Raw genomic sequence first — 21453 nt, 5'->3', positions numbered from 1 at the left:
CAATTATTTTGAACGTATACATGTAAGTATGTTTCTCGTCATGTTTTAACGTTTATCATTTTGATTGTGAATAATGCACAATTCGAATTTATGTTGCGACGTATGATCGGATTTTCGTTGAAATAAATAAATTTTTAATGAATTGAAAATTGATGATTGACACTTAACTTGTCAAAGAACTTAAAATGAACACTGTATTTATATGTTATGCTGCCCTCTTCCAATAAGTGCTTTGTAATTACTGCATTTTTGTATAGCATCGTTAGATGACCTTATCTTATTCGCGTATTATTATGCACGTCCCAATAAATGATTAATAAAACACTGAATTATTGTGGCTCCCAAGAATTTGCTTTTCTACAGGACCTTTTCATATTCATTATTGTATTTTGTATAATTGTTTGGATGTCTATATGGTTATGGTCATAAACGGTTCTAGGACACCTACCCCATGTACATCCACCCCCCCCCCCGGATAACAACCCCAGTCACCTACCCCCACGACAACTAACACATAGGACAACCACCCTTTAGAACGACTACCCCCGGGACAACTACCTCCCGGACAACTCCCCCCGGACAACTTCCCCCAGACAACTACCCCCTAGGACAACCACCCTCTAGAACGACTACCCCCCGGGAAAACTAACCCCGGGACAACTACCTCCCGGACAACTGCCCCAGGCAACTAACCCCTAGGACAACCACCCTCTAGAACGACTACCCCCCCCCCGGGACAACTACCTGCCGGACAACTTACCCCAGACAACTAACCCCTAGAACAACCACCCTCTAGAACGACTAACCCTCCCGGACAACTTCCCCCAGACAACTAACCCCTAGGACAACCACCCTCTAGAACGACTACCCCCCCCCAGGACAATTACCTCCTAGACAACTTCCCCCAGACAACTACCCCCTAGGACAACTACCCCCGGACAACTACTCCCAGACAACTATCCCTACGACAACCATCCTATAGGACAACTACCCCCGGACAACTAACCCCAGACAACTCCCCCCTACGACAACCATCCTCTAGGACAACTACCCCCCGACAACTACCCCAGACAACTACCCCTACGATAACCATCCTCTAGGACAACTACCCCCGGACAACTACTCCAGACAACTACCCCTACGATAATCATCCTCTAGGACAACTACCCCCGGACAACTACCACCAACGACAACCATCCTCTAGGACAACTACTTGAATCTTGAACTTAATCTTGAATGACCGGTATCGAGCATTCAGAAGCCACATATTCTAGCTTGATGTTTATGCATTCGAATATCGAATAGTTTATTTTTGTTCTTTTTAGGGGTTCGATCCCTATTAAGTTCTGAAATATATCCATTACCTTGTACAAACCAGACACTGGTATCGTTTTATAATATTATACTTCCGCATAGCGCATAACGTGTATACTTGAAATAAATACGCTTTACAATGTTTTCATGACCTTTTCGCTTGGCCGTATTTGGTATCTCAATAACGATGCATGATTATGTCGTAATTAGTTTCTAATTTTGGAAAAAGACCATGAAGAGAAATAAATAAATCCACTCAAATTAAATCAAATCATTGTACAAATGCATCCTTTGGCTTTAAGTCTGACAGAAGGAAGAAAAAACTCATCCATTAAAAAGTGGTGCTCAGTTCAATTTTCGAGCAGAAACCGAATGCAGAACCATGTTTTTCCCGCAAATTTTAAAAAGAATTTCTACCGATCGATTTGACGTTTTTTCTTTAAAATTCACATACATTTCGTTACATGACTCTGTGAAATATTGCACCAGGTTTTAACAAACAAAATTTGCTATGATATAGGCCTAGTTCTTATGCGTGCCAGAAATATCCCTAGTACAACGGATATCCCGGGTTACAGGTCAATAAAACAAACAAAAAATAGGGAAAATCCCCACATTGGTTTTATAGCCTTCGCAAGCATGAGATGATATGGTCGGTTTGGGGGTGGGTGATTAAATCGTCTACTTTATTTCAAAATGTCAAAGAGGGGTAATTATTATATCAAACTGATAAAATATATAATTGGTTTTGATATCATTGAATAGTTATACTAACAATACTTAATTAAAAGATGTTATGCACGAATCGCCCCATGCACATTTTGGCTACTGCCACCTCCCTTCCCTACCCTATACCACCCCCTCTCTCTCTCTCTCTCTCTCTCTCTCTCTCTCTCTCTCTCTCTCTCATCTCCCTCTCCTTTTCGTTGCCCAAATCTCCTCTACATTAACTGTATCCAATAAGTATAGCTGCCCGGCTTTGATATGATTATTTCTGTTCTGATGTTTGGTTTGATTTGCTCTCACATTTCAAAATTCTTTACGGGAAAGATGCCCCCCTTTGATATATTTTACCTTTCACTCATGTCCATAATATAAATAGGCCTTGCTCTCCGGAAAGAAATCAAGAGTGATCGACTTCTCGTTATCCTGTTATTGAGTTAGGAAGAGATGACAATCTCCGCGGAAGTGAATCCTGTTATTGTGCCCGGTATAGAGAAGAAAAGGAAAGATAGAATGTTATGGTTTATCATGGAATCACACTGTTCTCTAATCATTTCTACCCTCTGTAAAATCAACACTTCCATAAATTAATTCAAAATGAAAGTGGCGTGATCATAACAAAAACAATTGCTAGAGATCACCCTTTAACAGACGGACAATTTCGATAACCTTGTTCGAATTAACCTTCCTTTTTGCAATGATACAAATTAAATCAATATTTAATGTCTACTTTAAAGGGATCGTATCATCTTGTATGGTTTGTTGCAGGAAATTATGTCCTCATCCCTCTATCTCCTTTATTTGTTGTTCTCGGGTTCTCTCCTTTTTCACCATCTGATCAGGTCGCATTCGCCCCTATATAGCTACTTCACTGCAGTGAGCGATTTCGATTGAAAACCAAACCTCTTCACACAAATCAACTCGGTCCCAATTACTTTCTAAAATGTATTTCTGTAGGCTTACTGTACATTATACTATTTATTTTTTATAAATATTCATAGATATATCAATATTATTTCCCTCTTATATTTGGCAGGTTCTATGAGTCCAACAAGCATGCAACCATTTGAAATATCGGTTGGCGCGATTTTCAATTTTCAAACAACCTCCTTGAAAAAAATCCTGCGTACTCGACTAACTTCAACCCAATGCATGGAATAAAAGCAATGTATATATTGACGGATATGAAACACATATGTTGATTGACACATTCTCCTATGATATTTATCCAATCAGCACTCTCCATCTTCGAGCATCGTTCGGAGCGTGGCCACGCCTATTCTGTACATTTAGAAATACGGTTCCTTTCTTTACAAATGGAACATGGAAGGAAGTATTGAGGCTAGAGTCTAGTACATCGACAAGCAATGGAGGGAAAGAGTTATCATTATCTACTCCTGTTCATAGGACTGTTTCTTTGCCTGTTTCAGAACGTCAATGGCGGTAAGTGGACTATCACGATATTTTCAAGACTTGTACTATACAACGTGACCAATCGCACATTAATTCATGATATTAAGCATGCGCAACCCGCCCAACATTCCCTGTAAATATACAGGGTCCTTATGGATTCCAAAAAACAAATATTGTAATTTTCGTCAAATTATTGAAATCAACATCCCTTCATGTTTCTTCAGATATGAAGGGATAAATATCGGCTGATTTATATACATATATACATAGGCCTATTTTGTTTTTTGTTTAAATACATGGTCCTAATGCCTCCCCATCTTAGGATTTTATTAGATGTACAGTGGTGTTGTAGTGGAATGGTGTAACAGCTGCAACAGGGATTCGAAACCATACCTTGTTGTTCATAGTCAGGAGACTTATTCATGGTACCACAACACCTTTATCTATCCTGGTGTTTAAAACATTATAATTATGAGAATGCTAATGACTAGTATGTGAGACTCCAGCAGGTATTATGTTTGACTTAATGACTTGCAATATGAAATTTTACCTCGTAAAATATCATCTGTTTGGAGCCAGAAGGATGTTTAACTCACATCATTCTAAATAGAGTTAATGCTCCTTTGACTTGTTAGTTGTTGCCAAGCTTTGTCTATATGTACATGTATGACATGCATAGGCGCCGGAAGTGGGGGTCAGGGGGGCAGTTCCCCCCAAAAAAAACAAAAAAGTGGGGGGGGGGGGGGGGCAAAACGCATTTTGCCCCCCCCCCCAAAAAAAAAAAAAAAAAACGCCCCCCCTCCTAAAAAAAAAAAAAAAAGCAGTACAGGAGTAAACATGCTTTGTATTTTTAACCCAAGAACATAACAATAATAAAAACCTGAATTAAATTACATATAAAATTCCATTCAAAGAAAAGGAAAGTTCACGGGAATTAAATTTAATAAACACTGCGCATGCCTAATACATGCCACCTATACGGTATTTATCAATGGAGGGCTTTATAATAGCGATACGCTCATCTGACCGTAATTAAATACCTAAAACCCCTGAGCTTCCGGGTGCTCTGCCCCCTGGACCCCACCAAGGGCTCTAAGGCGGGCCCCTGGATGCTCATCTGACCGTAATAAAATACCTAAAACCCCTGAGCGTCCAGGTGCTCTGCCCCCTGGACCCAACCAAGGGCTTTAAGGCGGGCCCCTGGATGCTCATTTGACCGTAATTAAATACCTAAAACCCCTGAGCTTTCGGGGGCTCTGCCCCTGGACCCCACCAAGGGCTCTAAGGCGGCCCCTGGATGCTCATCCGACCGTAAGTAAATACCTTAAAAAACCTGAGCTTCCGGGGGCTCAGCCCCTTGACCCCCTGCCAAGGCTCATGTCCTGGACCCCACGCCAATTTACGCTCTACCTGATCGTTAATACTCCATTTTGAAAAACGTTCCGTGGGACCGGCATGTAACGTGTAATACTGTTGGTGATTTGCCCCCCCCCCCTTCCGAACTTGAAAAGATGACTAATTTTATAGGAAGTATGATGTCAAATGATGCACTTTCATCCTATTTTAATTATAAATATCACTTAGTTCCCGTTGCTATGGTAATAATATGCCTAGCAACCGATATAAAACACATATTTTTTGTTGTAAATCTAATATTTCCCATATCTCTGCTTCTAAATGACTTAGAGTTTTGATTTTAAGTGCTAAACATACATTTCCAGGGACAAGGAATCAAATTAATTAAATTTTAATGAGCTAAACCTAGCCAAAAAGTCGAAACGGCAGCCATTTTCCAAAATGGCCGCGATAAACCTGATATTTCGCAATATGTCCGCTTCTAAATGACTTAGGGATTTTCAGTGCTAAATATACATTTTCTGGGCCCAGGAATTCTTTGAAACACATTTCAATGAGCTAAACCTGACCAAAAAGCCGAAATGGCAGCCATGGCAACTATATACCATGGCATGCCATATGCCTGATGGACAACGTACATGTATAGGTCATAATTATTCAAGGACAATATGTGGGCTTTGACGAAAGGAAGGATGCCTGGGCAGAAACAGTCAAAGCCCGGGTCCTTCATGGGCATGACCTTCATGCTGCAAATGCAGTGTACCACCAGGTCTGCAGTGTTAACTTCCGCACCAACAAGGAAATACCCACTGTATATCAGCCTGACAGAATAAAGGGGAAAAAACAAAAACTTGGTCGGCTCAAAGATGAAACACAGGGGGATGCATTTATCAGAGTTGCCCATTTCCTTGAGGAAAATGATGATGAGCAGATAAAAATCAGTGACCTAGTTAGCCTGATGGAAGAGAATCTCCATGGATCAGGGCTTCAAGCATATGGCCACACACAAGATAACGCTGGATAATCACTTTGGAGACAAAATCCTGCAAACAGAGGTCAATGGGAAGCCAAACGTGGTTACATTCCGGACCACAGCAAAGGTGGTTCTCCAAGATCTTTATGGCCATGCACAGGCTGCCGATCCTGAATAATCAAAACTGCAGCTTAACTGATCAGAGATGACATAAAGAGTGTCATGACATCACATGAGCTCTACCCTGACATGCTGTCGGAGGAGGAAAACATCAATTTCCTGCCAGAAAGCCTAAGGTTACTGCTTGGAGGATTGTTTGTCCGCAAGAATGTGCTCATGAAGACGGCCTCAGTTGGGCAGGCAGTTATGCAAGCAGCCCGACCACAAGTTCTGCTGGCTCCACTGCAGAATTGGACTTGGGATCCGAATGCACCATCAATTTGCATCACGCTTCTTGATTGATTCCCTCCACAATCTTGGTTTCAGCTGCTCCTGTCAGGAAGTTCAAACTTTTGAACGGAATGCTGTGATGTCTCATGGAACAGACATACCTGATTTCAGTTCGGAGTTTGTCCAGTATGCTGCAGGCAATGTAGACCACAACATCCCTACCCTTGATGATAACAATACATTCCATGGCATGGAAATGATTGCTGCCATAACCCCAGGCACCAAGATAAGCAGACCTACCCTCAGGGCGCAGGTCACCTCCAGCGATATCTCCACGGTGGGATGAATTCCTATCCATTACCACAAAGAAGAGAGCCGCGGTATGACAACACTGACATACAAGAAGGTGGTCAACATGAAGGCAAAGGACCTAACAGCAGACCTTGATCTCCTGTGGAAGACATCCGTTATTTTCACCTCACCAATGATCGACATGAATCTCAGCGATGTCACTTGCATCTATTCCACACTGAAGTTTGTGTGTGAGCATGCTTGTCGGCATGGTGTTACGCCCATCATCACCTTTGACCAACCACTATGGTGGAAAGCCCTCATGAGCATCGAGACTGAGCCAACAGGAAGTGTTTTGAATGACATAGTTTTGCGCCTGGGAGGCTTTCACACAGAAATGAGTTTCTTGGGAAGCAATCTATGCAGACAACGCGGTGGTACACATGATGTTAAGCAAGGCTATTGCACGAGCAATACGGGGACATCTACTTGTTGATGCAGCACTGAACGCCTTGATTTTGTTAGACGCACTTGGTGTGCCACTCCCTCAACCATCTGCAGATCCACATGAAGTTGAGGAGACCAATGAGGCAACAGTGTCACCAGATGATAAGTCTACGACAAAACGGAACTGGAAACACTGATCTTGATGAACTTGCTGCCCTCTACAAGAATCTGATGGAAGGTTCTGTGTCTGCAGAGGAGTTCTGCCAAGCTGATGTTTTAACCAGAATCAAGAAGCTCCTCCGGGCCAAAACCGAATCCTTGAAGTCCTGTAGGACCGCCACACTTTGGCTACAGTATGGAGATGGTTGACATACTACGGAAGTTTATTAGAGCAGAGCGCATTGGCAACTGGGCGTTGCACCTTGAAGCTGTGTTAGAAATGTTTCCCTACCTGGCAGTCTCTGGGCACAACCTCTACACCAAATCAATCCACCTCTATGTGCAGCGAATGAGCAAGCTCAAGGATGAACATCCAGATGTGTACCAACGATTCGAAGAAGCTAGGTTCCATGTTGTCAGGAGAAGTGATCGCCTATGGGCTGGTCTGTCCGTAGATCTCACCATCGAACAGGTCCTAATGAGGAGTATGAAGACTAGCGGTGGCCTGACGAGAGGGCAAGGCATGACAGAGCAACAGCGTCTCATATGGCTGCTCTCCATGCCTGTCTGTGCTGAAGTCAACAATGCTATGCAACAGCTCACAAGTGTCAACTATAACACTGGTGAACAAAACAAGGACATGACAAATGCTAGACAAGCACGTGACATGAAAGACACACATGCAGTTATCAGCTGTCTGAAAGAGAGAACACCTTTCAGCTCAGATCCGAGCTTGCACAGCATTTCGACAGGGGTACATGCAACCAGCAAAGTCAATGTGGACTCAGCAAAAACTGTCGGAACAGCAATCCTGACCAACATGAATGGACAAATTGCTGCTGACTACACATTCAAGAGGAAGGATCAGGCCATCACCTTGGCTTCGAAATCGGCAGTAAAAATTGATGGTGAGGCAGTACAAGTGGATCCCCAGCTGCTTTTCCAGCGACTGACAATTGCTGCAAAAGCTACAGAGGCTCTAGAGTCTGTGGTCAAATATGAGCTGTGCAGTAACCCATCAGCTCTGTTAGATTCCACACTGCTGCTCCGACAGCTACAGAAGCCAGTGCTAGCAGATGCTATCTTGACACTCCTGACAAAGGATGCACCAGGAATCACAGACCAAGTCCACTACGTGTTGGATGGTGGGGCACTAGTTCAGCCTTCAGCGCATTCCATGGGCACGTGGCTCAACATACAAAGGTATCTGCAGGCAATACACAGAGTACATGTATGTCACAAAGAAGTATGGACAGGAAACAGTCGTGTTTGATGGATATGATGGTACATCAACAAAGGGCACATCACACCAAAGACGTGCAAGAGGGAATGCTGGAGCAACGGTGACGTTTGATGAAGATATGCAGACCACATGAAGGAGGAACAATTCCTGGCAAACAAGACAAATAAGCAGCACTTCATCAACATGCTCAGCACCAAACTACGGGCAAAGAACTGCCAGAAACATCATGCTGCAGTTGACGCTGATCTCCTCATAGTGCAGAAAGCAGTAGAGTCTGCAGCCACCACTGAATACTGTGCTGATCGGAAATAACACAGATCTACTCATCCTGCTCATTTACCACACCAACCTCGAGTCATGTGACCTGTTCTTCCAACCCGAGCCAAAGAAGAATTTGAAGAAACTGCGTCTCTAGAACATGAAGTCTGTCAAACAGCAGTTAGGCCCAATGTATCACAGCACATTTTCTTCATGCACGCTCTCGTGGGATGTGATACTACTTCCCGCGTGTATGGCATTGGCAAGGAAGCTTCCCTTCACAAATTCAAAACCAGTGCGCACTTCCGTGAACGAGCAATTGTGTTTGACAGACCGACAGCGTCCACCGATGATGTTGTAGAAGCAGCAGTGACGCGACATAAGCGGTTCTGCCAGAAGGTCGCCTCCAGCATTTCTCATGTACAAACCCAGAGTCTACCGCCAACATCAGCAGCAGCGAAACACCACAGCCTTCGTGTCTACTACCAGGTCCGGTAGTGGAAGGGCATTGCAGCTGATGAGCTACGACCAGATGACTGGAGTTGGCGGGAAAGCAGTTGAGGACTCGTGCCCGTGCAGACGGACTTGCCACCAGCTCCGGAAGAGCTCCTCAAGATGATCCGCTGCAACTGCCAGGCAGACTGCAGCAGTCTGAAGTGCACCTGCAAGAAGCAGAGCATAGAGTGCTCAGCTGCATGTGGCAACTGTAGAGGGCCAGCATGTCAACCCAAGATGCATGTGACAGTGATGACGATGAATATACTTTTTGAGGAAGATTCATGGATCGAATATGGTAGTCTGAGGTTATGGTAACTACATGCAGTATTATAATAATTATGACCTATACATGCACGTTGTCCATCAGGCATACGCCATGCCATGGTATATAGTTGACACATCCTCAGAATAATGCTTTTTGGTCAGGTTTAGCTTTTTGAAATGTGTGTCCTTGGATTCCTAGCCCCAGAAAATGTATACTTAGCACTGAAAATCAAAGCCCTAAGTCATTTAGAAGCGGAGATATTGGAAATATCAGGTTTATGGCGGCCATTTTGGAAAATGGCTGCCGTTTCGGCTTTTTGGCTAGGTTTAGCTCATTAAAATTTAATTTATTTGATTCCTTGTCCCTGGAAATGTATGTTTAGCACTTAAAATCAAAACTCTATGTTATTTAGAAGCAGAGATATGGAAAATATTAGATTAACAACAAAAATATGTGTTTTATATCGGTTGCTAGGCATATTATTACCATAGCAACGGGAACTAAGCGATATTTATCATTAAAATAGGATGGAAATGCATCATTTGACATCATACTTCCTCTAAAAGTAGTCATCTGCTTGGTGATAGCAATTTCTCGTGATATATTCTATTTCTCACGCCAATATGTTACCGTTGCTAAGGAGAAGATAGCCCTTAGCAACCAAATTTGCCATTTTGGCTCATAACAAAGTGTCAACTTAAGAGCACTATAACTTTTAAGTTAGAAAAGTAATAGACTTGAAATTTGGATATGATATCAAACAGGACGCAGAACAGTTTTTCAGCAAGTTTTAAGTCGATTAGCATAATAATCAAATAAATATGGAGAAATATGTATTTTGGCGCAATTCATATTTTTGAAAAAAACGGTAAAAAAATCACACTTTTGGCTCAAAATTGGTAAGCAAATCATCTTGAAACCTATTGAATGAGGTATCATCTTGTAGGAAATGTAATTGTCTTTCATATGACACCTTACGCATGGTAAAATGAGGTGCAGTTAAAAAGTAATCTCCAGAATTGTACAACAGTAGTGTACATGGCGGCCATTTTGAAAAAATGGCCGCCATGGCACTTTCCCCCACCTGGATTCCTTAAGACTTTTGATATGTTATAGAGGACATATTTCTGGGTATAAAACAGTTGACAGACTTTCTGTTGCAATTAGTGGGAGGTTGACCCTTTTTTTTCATGAAATGCCTGGACTATTGTTACGCATAGACAGATTCATATTACACTGATTAGTGGAACTTGTAAGTGGTTTCTGGAACCTAAGAAACACAATTGGAGCATTTTTAAATTTCTCTGACGTCATTAAAATACTGTTTTCTGATTGGACAAGGCAAATATTCATTGTAACGCATAGACAGATTCATATTACACTGATTAGTGGAACTTTTAAGAGGTTTCTGGACCTAAGAAACACAATTGGAGCATTTTCAAATTTCTCTGACGTCATTCAAATACTGTTTTCTGATTGGACAAGGCAAATATTCATTGTAACGCATAGACAGATTCATATTACACTGATTAGTGGAACTTATAAGGGGTTTCTTGACCTAAGAAACACAGTTGGAGCATTTTCAAATTTCTATGACGTCATCAAAATACTGTTTTCTGATTGGGAAAGGCAAATAATTATTGTAACACATAGACAGATTCATATTACATAGATTAGAGGAACTTATAAGGGGTTTCTTGACCTAAGAAACACAATTGGAGCATTTTCAAATTTCTCTCACGTCATTAAAATACAGTTTTCTGAATGGAAAAGGCCAAAATGCATTGTTTCACATAGACAGATTCATATGACACTGACTAGGGGAACTTTTCAGGGGTTTCTTGACCTAAGACGCACAATTGGAGCATTTTTAAATGTCTCTCTATAAAAGTGTCCGGCATCAACTATTTTTAGTCCACTATTTTCGTATTTACAAACTACTTGTTTTCTGTTCATTGTATATGGTAAATGTAGTTTCCCTTTCCATATGAATTTAAAGAATGAGACATCGATTTTGTTCTCTTTCATGAAATATTCCTGGTAACGACCACACTTGTTCCATTTCTTTCGCATACGATACAGAAAGCGTCCAATAGTCTTTGACAAACTCTTGAGAAGTTTTTGTGGGATGTTTGACTTGTTACCCACATTATGGTATGCACATTATGCATCAATGGATCTTTCGGATGCCAGTTTGATGTCTGAAATGAAGCCAGCTCAATGCACAGCATGAAAAAGCTGTCTTCTTAATACCGCCATCGTTTATTTCAATTCAAGTTCTCCTAGAATGATACCATTTATGATTTCGAATTGCATCAACGTGTGAAAGCAATATACACTACGCTATACGCTCTACACTCACGTAACCGTTGTCATGGTTACGCGGACGAGCGTTGAATCGGTTGTGCGTAAACGTAAACAGTACAAATGTGTACCGATTATGCCTAATAATAATCGATGGACGTGGGGAGGAAAAGCGCCTGCACATGCAGTGTTGCAAATTCTGGCAAAAAAAAAAAATACCGTACATGGAAAGCTTAGGTTTGGGCGGACATTTTGAGGTTAACATCACTGCGGGAATCGGCCGGAATCCTAATAAACATGCTACTTTTAAAAATTGCAATTTTTTCCTTTTTTGGTGAAATTTAATGCTCATTTTTCCCAAAATGAAGCTTCCATAAATTTGGTCATTGTATTTTCTAATTGGGTTACCAATAGGCAAGAAGTGCACGCAGTATGAAGTTGATTGCTTTTCCCTTCATAAATTCTCAACACCTATTGTAACGTTGCCTCTTTTATCATTTTTGGAGCAACATATAGATTTTCCCATGTTCGCAGGGGTATATGACACTTTTAAAACTCGCTAAATATTAAAATATGGGTGGAAAAATATTCTTTAGAATGTTTTCTTCCCCAAGCGAATGAAAAAAATATAAAAATTCACATTCGCCAATTTTGAATTTTGTCACACTTTGAGGCGATTCTGGCCCACTGTGCGGCGCTCAAGCATTCAAGGAATTTCTTCCTACCGGGTATTTAACAATTATTGATTGATTTTCCTAAGACTTTGATGTCTTTTCTTTTCAGAAACGTCACGGTGCACTGTTAGACGCCTATATTCTGGCGGATTTCAGCCAGATGGTAAAATCATATACAACCATGGTGAAAACATGACTTTCTATTGTGATAATGGCTTTGAGAAAGAACACACCACTAGGTACTGGTGTGATAGCGGGGATGCAGTCCCAAGCATTCCAAGGTGTATTAAAACAGGTAATACTTCTGTTATTTATGTATTCATGTGTTACTTTGCATTACAGTATATCCTCTTTTTCTTCAAAACCACAGCTTTTCACATGTCACCGAATGCAATATCTAGAGAATATAAAAAAGCAATAGATTTTGAAGGATATCATATTAGACTCGGATCCTCTGTTCCGATGTCTTAGCTCCAATCGACCATCTTTGAAGTGGAAGTAAAAAAAATAAAATTACAGTCAAACCTGCTTTAGCTACCACCTGTCTATAAAGACCAATTTTTCATGGCCCCCTTGAGTGTTCTTCGTATGCAGATTTAACTGTAAAACCAGGGACGTGATAGAGAAGGACTGGAATCAAGCCGCTCTACTTTGACCCCATGCTCCAAGCCGCTCAAAAGTTATGCGCTAATCTGCAACTGCAACACCAGGTGGTGAGATGAAAGAGCGCATCAAATTTCAGAATTTAGAATGCCTACATCAGCAAATGGTATCACAGCAACTGTTCGCTGTCCCTTTCAATGTTTTCTCATCCACTGTTGAATGTGTAAAGAATAGAACAAGCGAACACAAATTTGTGTAATTTCCTCCTTTTTTCCAACTGCAAAAATTAAAAAAACACGCGAAAACTCGCATTAGCAAACTGAAAGTGATCTAAGATTGTAAATCATGGATTACATAACGGGACATTAAAACATGCACAATTAGCGCATTATCCTAAAATATTGAGTTTTTGTCAGGATCTAATTTTTCTTTTACCAACTCTGACACACAAATTATAGGAAGGACGGAGTCCTAAATTTGAAAATTGTTTGATGCACTATTCCCAATACAATCCCCATATAAAGTTTATAATTTACACTGAAATTTTGCCGGTAATTTAATATTTTGTAATAAATGTGAAACTGGTGCCTTGTTTCCAAAATTCCCCGCAGTGGAAACGCGGCTCGGAGCATGGAACTTCAAAGCCAAGTGGAATGTTACACATTCAATTTTTACGCTTTAGAACTCACGAATGCGTTTGAATAAATTACAAGAGTTTCGCCTCCTTTCTTTCACCTCCCTGGTAAAACCAACTGAAATGTTAATTGTAATACAAGATACTTAAAATCAAACTTGAGGCTTCCAAACCATTTTTGATGGGTTGTAAATGACACAACATCAATTCACGTCAAATTGTTTAAGAAAGCATGGAAAGCTGAGAAAGAACAAAAAACAATAACAAAATCTCTATAAATGAAATTTGTTAAACAGAGAATTATAGCAGAAGAGGTATACGCACTCTGTACAACAAGTCAGAATCCTCTGGTAACAATAATCATTTTTGAAACTTTGCACAATAAATTACTCTTTAAAATGTTTAGAAATATTAAGAATAATATCAGAAATATAGCGTAATAACTGTAATGAAAACCATTCTGAAACACCCCAAAATCAATCAACAATCTCTCTCTCTCTCTCTGCCTATTCCTTTTTCAATTTTTTTCTTTCTTTGAAAAACTATGACCACCAAATGTAACCGTTCACAGTAGTGTTAAGAGAACACACAAGTGCATCTAAGTACCAAATATCACGCAAAGTTTTCTTCCATTGTAATTATGTTTTTTGTTCTTATTTTATGCTTTATGATTTACTCCGAATAGCACGAGCGTGCAGTGCACCAGACCTCCAAGATCATATGACACCTTCACGACCTCGCTTTCCTCATGACATGCTTCTTGGTGTCTCATGTGAACACGGGTTTGAGCTTAGTACACGCCAAGAACTACCAAGATGCAATGAAGGTCGCTGGAACAGACCCTTAGCTGCAATATGTCAGAGAGGTAAGGCTTGAGAGAAAATGATCACTATCTACTATACAACTATTGACTGCTTTTAGGGGCACGGTTAAAACTATTGCCCGACGTGATCTCGAAACTGTACTCTACAGCACAGTGCAGTCTCAAGATCACCGAGGAGCTATACTTTAAACTGTCAACCAACAAATAAGCAGTCAATAAATAAACAGCACCCCCCGTGTCAGTTCTCAAAAAGAGATATTCAAAAAAAAATTGCCTGTCAAAATGTATTTATTTGTAGCAGAGGGGGTAGTTGACAGGTGGTGGTTACCCGGGGGGGGGGGGTGAATTCCAGGAGGATAGGTGTCCTAGAACCGACAAATTGATTTGTATGTTTCTTCGAAAGTGACATATTTAATTTAATTTAATTAGCTAATAGATTACAATTAAAAAGTATACAACGGACGCCATAATTCAACCAGTACACCTTTTATGCTTTACAAAAAACAAAAAACACCCCCAAAACTCAAATTTACAAGGGGTATGAATAAATCAGTTGTTAACTATATCTTGTGAATATTGTTGTGATGATATAAACTTGAATCGTCCGAATCGTGGTGCATTATTGTATGGGCTGTATATAATATCCTCATACCTTCAGTTTTGACATTGTTTTGATGTAGTGCCATGTGGACATCCAATGAGGTCCCCTCATAGAAGCATTGAAATACTGCCAGGAGTACAAGGATATGTGCATGGTTCCAGAGTCAGGTATAGCTGCAGTGATGGCTGGGAAATCGAAGGAACTGCAGACAGAGAGTGCGACAATGGACAATGGACTGGTTCCATGCCACAATGCAGACTAGCAGGTAAAACAAATTTTGAGGACTTTGCGTAGATAATAATTCAATTTAGTCAGGTTGTTACATTCTTATAATTAAATCACGAGCTGCAACTTACGCTATGTATATCGCAACTGAGACGATTGGTTTTAGAGACGTTTTGCTGTAGTGGATCTGTCACCAGACCAGAGATCACAATTTAGGAGGTTCGAGTCTCAGCCCACCGTCAGTGTCCATTCGCAAGATGTTAATCTACATTTACCACTCCCCATCCAGGTGTAAATGGGTACAAAATGTAGCTGACATGCTTGAGTGCTAGTTTCTTGGGCTGCTCAGTTATGACCTTGGTAATAATGTTGAAGTACCATGAGCTTCACGGCATGACGGAAAATGGTGCCATGTGAAAAGCTACTCAAGACATTGCTCATTTTGATGACAATATACATACCATAGACTTGCTTTTATCTAGCCTAAAGCAAAAACAGATTTTGACTCAATTGGGTTACCCTAAAACAAATTATCGTGTAATTTCAGCTTCTAACAACCTAAAAACTGAGTATCAAGCTTTCATCCACTCCTTCGGACTTTCTAACACAAAATCATTTTCCACCCAGCTTCTTGCTGTTTGCTGCCTCGAGATCACCGGCGCCAAGATAGGTGACAGTGTATAGCCAGAGTCCCTATTCAGTGGAGGATCCTTTAGACCCATATGGATTATTAGATTTTTCTTAACCAGATATGTGTTTCAAAGTCGATTAATAAGGGCATCATCCCATCCAATGTGTTCTGCTCCTGCTGAATGAGGTGGATTGCTCAATCTAAGGACTCTTTTATGCTTTTTCAAGCTACACTAAACAGTGTTCTAGCAGTTTCTCCAATATACGAAATTGCCACAGTCATTACATGTTAACTTGTAGTCAATACCTGTTCTTTCTTCTATTATCGTTTGGATGAAATAGCCTGCTTTATAGGGTGTTTGGGCTTTGAAAGGCAACCCTGATGCCGTGGCTATGTGATTGAGTGAAAGAACACAAAAAGTCCTTCGATCGAGCAAGGATCAGACAGTTTCTCGGCAGGAGCATCCACGATTCGATGAGCTCCCTCTTGTTTGTAATGCTTTCTTTAATCAATGTCTTTCCAACAGGCCCTCCTCGATGCATGCTCCCAGAGAGATCCAGAGGAGAGCGTTACTCAATCACAGGTTTTGCAGGGAATATCTTTGATGAGGGTTTGCCCATTGGTGAGCGTGTATCCATTTCTGTTAGGTGTAATTCAGGCTATACAGCTCAGCCTGCAGTGCAGACAGTATGTTTAGACTTGGAGAGGGGAGTATGGTCAGTCGCTGTACCGATATGTGGTAAGCCAGATTATAGCAATTTCTTTTAAATATTATGGTCTCCTTATGGTTGCTTGTGTATGCCCGTTTGTAAACATTGCATGTGTTTGATCAGTTGATCCATTCCTACCGTGATTTTCCTCATACACTAGAATGATTCTTATACCTCTCTTTAGAAATCTAGCCATCTGATTGGTGGAAATTGCAGTCGGGATTTTAGCCGTTCCCCTCATACCCGCTTACCAGTCAATAGTCTTTTGAAAAGTGCCCCCACACTCGCCTACCGGTCAATGGTCTTTTTAAAGATGCCCGTTGCTCAGGGTGACATGCCGCATAAATCAATTGTGCTCAGATCCCCTTTAGTTGGTTTACTTGTTAAAATTGTTTTTGTGCACGCGCGGCTACCATACAGCGCTTTTTGTCTGCGATTCCCACAAATGATTGAAACTTTCAGTCATTTTTCTGGCAAGGATACACAGACAGTTTCTCAGATTTTCTGTGATATAAGGTGAGAATTCTTGGTAGATTTTTGTTTCAATTCGGCATATAAAAGACATATCGACTGCTTTAATATTCTAGGGCTGGCTGCCAAAGCAGTCTATATCTCTATAAAATACAATTCTGTGACACACTCATAACAAAGTGTTTTTCTTAACCCTTCGGGCCCGGATTTATTATGAATTTCTCGATATGTTGCCGATTCGAGGCTCTTAAAGCTTAATCTTTAATATTCTTGACATATAACGCAAGATAGTCATGAAATGAAAATGGATGCAGTGTGCGCATAATTTGTTTTCCTTTTCTACTCATGCATCTGGCAAATATTTTTAGGGCTCTGAATCAAAGTTATTGAGCCAAACCACAAATATGAAAAGAATTTCGGGAAAGGGTTTAGAACATCTTCAACTTTTGAGTGACAGAATGCTTTGCAAACATGTGATGTGAGAGTAGTTTAAAGCCATATCGGTAGGCCTACAGGGCATGGAGCAATCTGAATACAAACCTCTTCTTTTTTGTCATAATCACTCATGGCACCCTCTTGAATGTGCTAATTGTCTGACGTGGCACCTTAAAGGTTAAATATATTAATGCTAATCTTATGTAATTGTATAATTAAAAATATAATGAGGGTTTCTTCCGGGTTACTTTTCATTTACTTTGGCGAAAAAAGTAATCTGCAGGCAACAATGAAGGGAATGACTTACATATCAAACAAAAAATTCAAGATGGTATGATGTTTATTTCGTGTCTACCAGTCTTGAGAAAGAGGAATCTAGATTTTTGAAAGAAAGACAAGATTAAAACAATATTCTTCGCCTACAAACTGGCTCAGGTGATCCTTGTTCGAAACTGAGTCACGACTTTTGGATGGTGATCATAAATAATCATTTCTGATTGATACACGTCTGTTAAAATCCAATTACACACTTTTTTTTTTTTTTTTTTTTTTTTATTTTTTTTTTAACAATTTTGTTTTATTTCTCCAGATGTGTAACACAAACCATGACATACAATTGAATAAAATAAACGTGTTCAATATTGATGCTTTTACATAAACATAATTAAACACAAACTTATTTGCAGTATAATATAACTTAACAACAAAGTAAACGTATAAGTACCTAAACATAATATGTCAATTGTAAATGTTATTTACTTATATATTACAAAAAAAAACAAATCTGGAGATAATTTTACTGAAACAATCCTGCCCCCTCCCTGCCCCCTACATCACACAGACATACTCACCCTCTATCACACAAACATACTCACCCACTCACACACATACTCACCCACCCACCCACCCCCCCCCCACACACACACACACAGTACTCACTCAGTGGATGTCTGCCAACATTCTCAACTTAAGAAAAATATACTAAATAAGTTATCCAGGCCGCAAAATCGAGTTACGCTTTTAACAAGCTCACGGTGGAGAAGAAAGCAAATCTTAATTAATCTTAAGCTGCTCCCACTTTAAAAAATGTGATCCTAGCTTTCCCATTTTAATTGCTATTTTCTTTTCCTCATCCCTATACTTAAAAATGCTTTTTTTCATCTTTTCTAAAGTTAGTACTCGCCCCCCCCGATCTTGACATAAATGTAACATACTTCACCATGAAAATGATAGTATTACACATTTTTATTCTATATGAACTACCTACCAACCCAACAAATATATCTCGCCATTCTAAATCTTTAATTTCATCTAACTCAAAAAGTTGTATTAAAGCCTGCCATAACCTTTGAACGCTCCCACAAGATAAAAATAAATGTTTGTATGTTTCTATTTCCTGCTTACAAAACGAACATAAATTATCACCAACAAAACCAAATCTATGAAGATGCTCATTAGTGTATATGGCTCCATGCAATAATTTAAATTGAAATTCACGTTGTTTTCTAATGAGTATAGTAATTCTTGGTCTCACAAATATTTCTTTTAATTCTTTATCTATAAAATCATAGTCATTTTGCCCATCCCTTACCTGCAAATCATACGTTCGCTGCAGTGCTTTGATGAAATAATCATAGATTGTTCTTGAACCCACATCCACAAACTGTATTTTTTTACTAGAAATATGGAAATAAGTATTAAAGCTTATCAAATCAACCTCGAGGAATTCTATTAACCCTGAATCATCCTTCCATAACCTGGGTATCGCATCATAAATATCAATAATCATAAGCAAATTATTACCTTTCATACCGAGGTTCATAAAATATTTAACAGGCTTAACATGACCTTTCTCAACCAAATGATTCAGTTGAACAATCCCTCTTTCAAACAAGTATCTATCAAATATACTTTTTCCATTTATACATATATTCTGATTATTAAAAATAATTGGATTAATATAACCCTCCAAATATCTTAAATTACTTGTCTCTTGCCATGCTTGCAACATTTCCATATAGTATGGTGGAATATCTAAAACGAGTTTAATCTTGTTTAAATCATAATCACATAAAAAAATAAATCTACCACCCACAAACTGTAAGCAATGATCAAAAAACAATTTCCATCCCAAACTTTTCTCTCCATATAAAAGACGTTTTATCCACATTATGCGCTGTATTTTAACGGACATTTCAAAATTAATCATTCTTAATCCTCCAAAGTCATAATCCTGATACATTATTGCCCGTTTAATTCTATCTTTCCCCCTCCATATGAATTCAAATGAAATTTTTGCAACTTCTTTATATACCCAATGAGGGACAATAACGAGAGATGAAATATAATTTAATTTTGAAAGCGCATAAGTTTTTAGCAAATGTATTTTACCCATAATAGTTAAATCTCTTTGTTTCCACCATACAAGCAATTTTTTTATTTTACTTAGAATTTCTTTATAATTCAAATCATCTTTTAAACTTCGATCTAATGAATAACTAACCCCTAAAATATGTATTTCCTTAACCAAATTTCCAAATAAAGGCCCATCAGGTTTGTTCTCATCCTCACCCATCCACATAAAATGTGTCTTTGTTTTATTCACTTTAAGACCACTAATTTTTTCAAATGATTCAAAAATATATTGCAACCTTCTAACCGAATCAATATCCTTCAAAAATATTGTCATATCATCTGCATATAACACTTGCCTAATTTCAGATTTTCCAAATGTAATCCCTTTAATACCGTTGTCCCTCCTTACTGCATGCGCCAAAATTTCGATGGCAACCAAAAACAAATATGGCGATAATGGATCCCCTTGCCTTACTCCCCTTTCTATTTCAAAATACCCCGTGGAGTGACCACCGTTCATAACACAACTACTTATCCCTTTATACAATAATTTTACCCAAGAGCAAAATGAATCTCCAAAACCGAACAATTTCAATATTTGAAATAAATATCTATGAGATACAGAGTCGAAAGCTTTCTCAAAATCCACTGCACACAAAAACCCTTTCCCTTGTTCCCCATAATGCATAGAATAAAATAACATGTCATCTATCAATCGTACAGCTTCCCCAATATTTCTATCTTTTATATATCCAACTTGATCATGATGAATTATTTCATTTAAAACCTCTTTCATTCTTTTTGCTAGAACTTTAGATACAATTTTATAATCTACATTCAAAAGCGTGATGGGTCGATAATTTTTTATATGGAGAGTATCTTTCGCTTCCTTCTCAATTAAGGTAATTACCCCTTGTTTTTGAGATGCCGTTAATTCCCCCCTTTCGTATGTTTCATTCAATACTTCTACTAACAAATCACCCAAAGCTGGCCAAAAAGTATAATAAAATTCAACTGTTAACCCATCATTTCCCGGGGTTTTATTCAGTTTCATTTCTTTTAAAACTTTCAAGCATTCATCTTTAGTTAATTTACCTTCACAGATTTCCTTATTGTCTTCATTTAACTTTGAAATATCATTGAAAAAGAAAGGGTCGTTTTGATTTATATCAGCCCTTAAAGAATATAAATCTTTATAAAATAGTTTAATTTCCTTTAAAATTTCCTCCTTATCTCTAGTAGTTTCCCCATTTTCTTTGTACACCTCCCTAATTACACTTTTCCTTTTATTCGATTTTAACAACTGTTCAAAATATTGCGTATTGTTTTCTCCATCTTCAAACCAAGGTGCTCTTGATCTTATTTTAATGCCCTGTCGAGAAAAATCATACAATTTATTTAGTTTATCCCTTTTCTCCTCAATACAATCAACAATATATTTAGTGGGTCCCACTACCAGTTCGCCTTCTAAATCCTTGATTTGTTTCTATAACAGTTCTATTTCAACCCTCCTTGCTTTTGCCTTTTTCCGCGAGTATGTTATAATAAATTCTCTCATTTTCATCTTTAAAAAATCCCAAAATACTAATTTATTCAAAATCTGTAATGACCATTCAGCTTTTAATTCCTGTATTTCCTTATTCATCTCTTCAACAAA

At 39.1% G+C, this 21453-nt stretch overlaps 1 protein-coding gene across 1 annotated transcript in view; it reads left to right on the top strand.

The window, feature by feature from the left end:
• Positions 1-3340: 3340 nt before the first annotated feature.
• The window catches only part of LOC583832 (sushi, von Willebrand factor type A, EGF and pentraxin domain-containing protein 1), a 37654-nt gene continuing 19541 nt past the window's right edge, over positions 3341-21453 (top strand). The window contains exons 1-5 of the mRNA XM_030992451.1: positions 3341-3480; positions 12418-12603; positions 14231-14410; positions 15049-15234; positions 16352-16564. Coding sequence (XP_030848311.1) covers positions 3405-3480; positions 12418-12603; positions 14231-14410; positions 15049-15234; positions 16352-16564 — 841 coding nt within the window. The 5' untranslated portion in view covers positions 3341-3404. The remainder of the gene's footprint in view (positions 3481-12417; positions 12604-14230; positions 14411-15048; positions 15235-16351; positions 16565-21453) is intronic.

The sequence above is a fragment of the Strongylocentrotus purpuratus genome, unplaced genomic scaffold, assembly GCF_000002235.5.
Source record: "Strongylocentrotus purpuratus isolate Spur 01 unplaced genomic scaffold, Spur_5.0 spur5_scaffold_2, whole genome shotgun sequence".
In the NCBI taxonomy this organism is placed as follows: Eukaryota; Metazoa; Echinodermata; class Echinoidea; order Camarodonta; family Strongylocentrotidae; genus Strongylocentrotus; species Strongylocentrotus purpuratus.
Note: the sequence above shows the minus strand (reverse complement) of the source record. Positions and strands in the feature narration are given on the sequence as shown.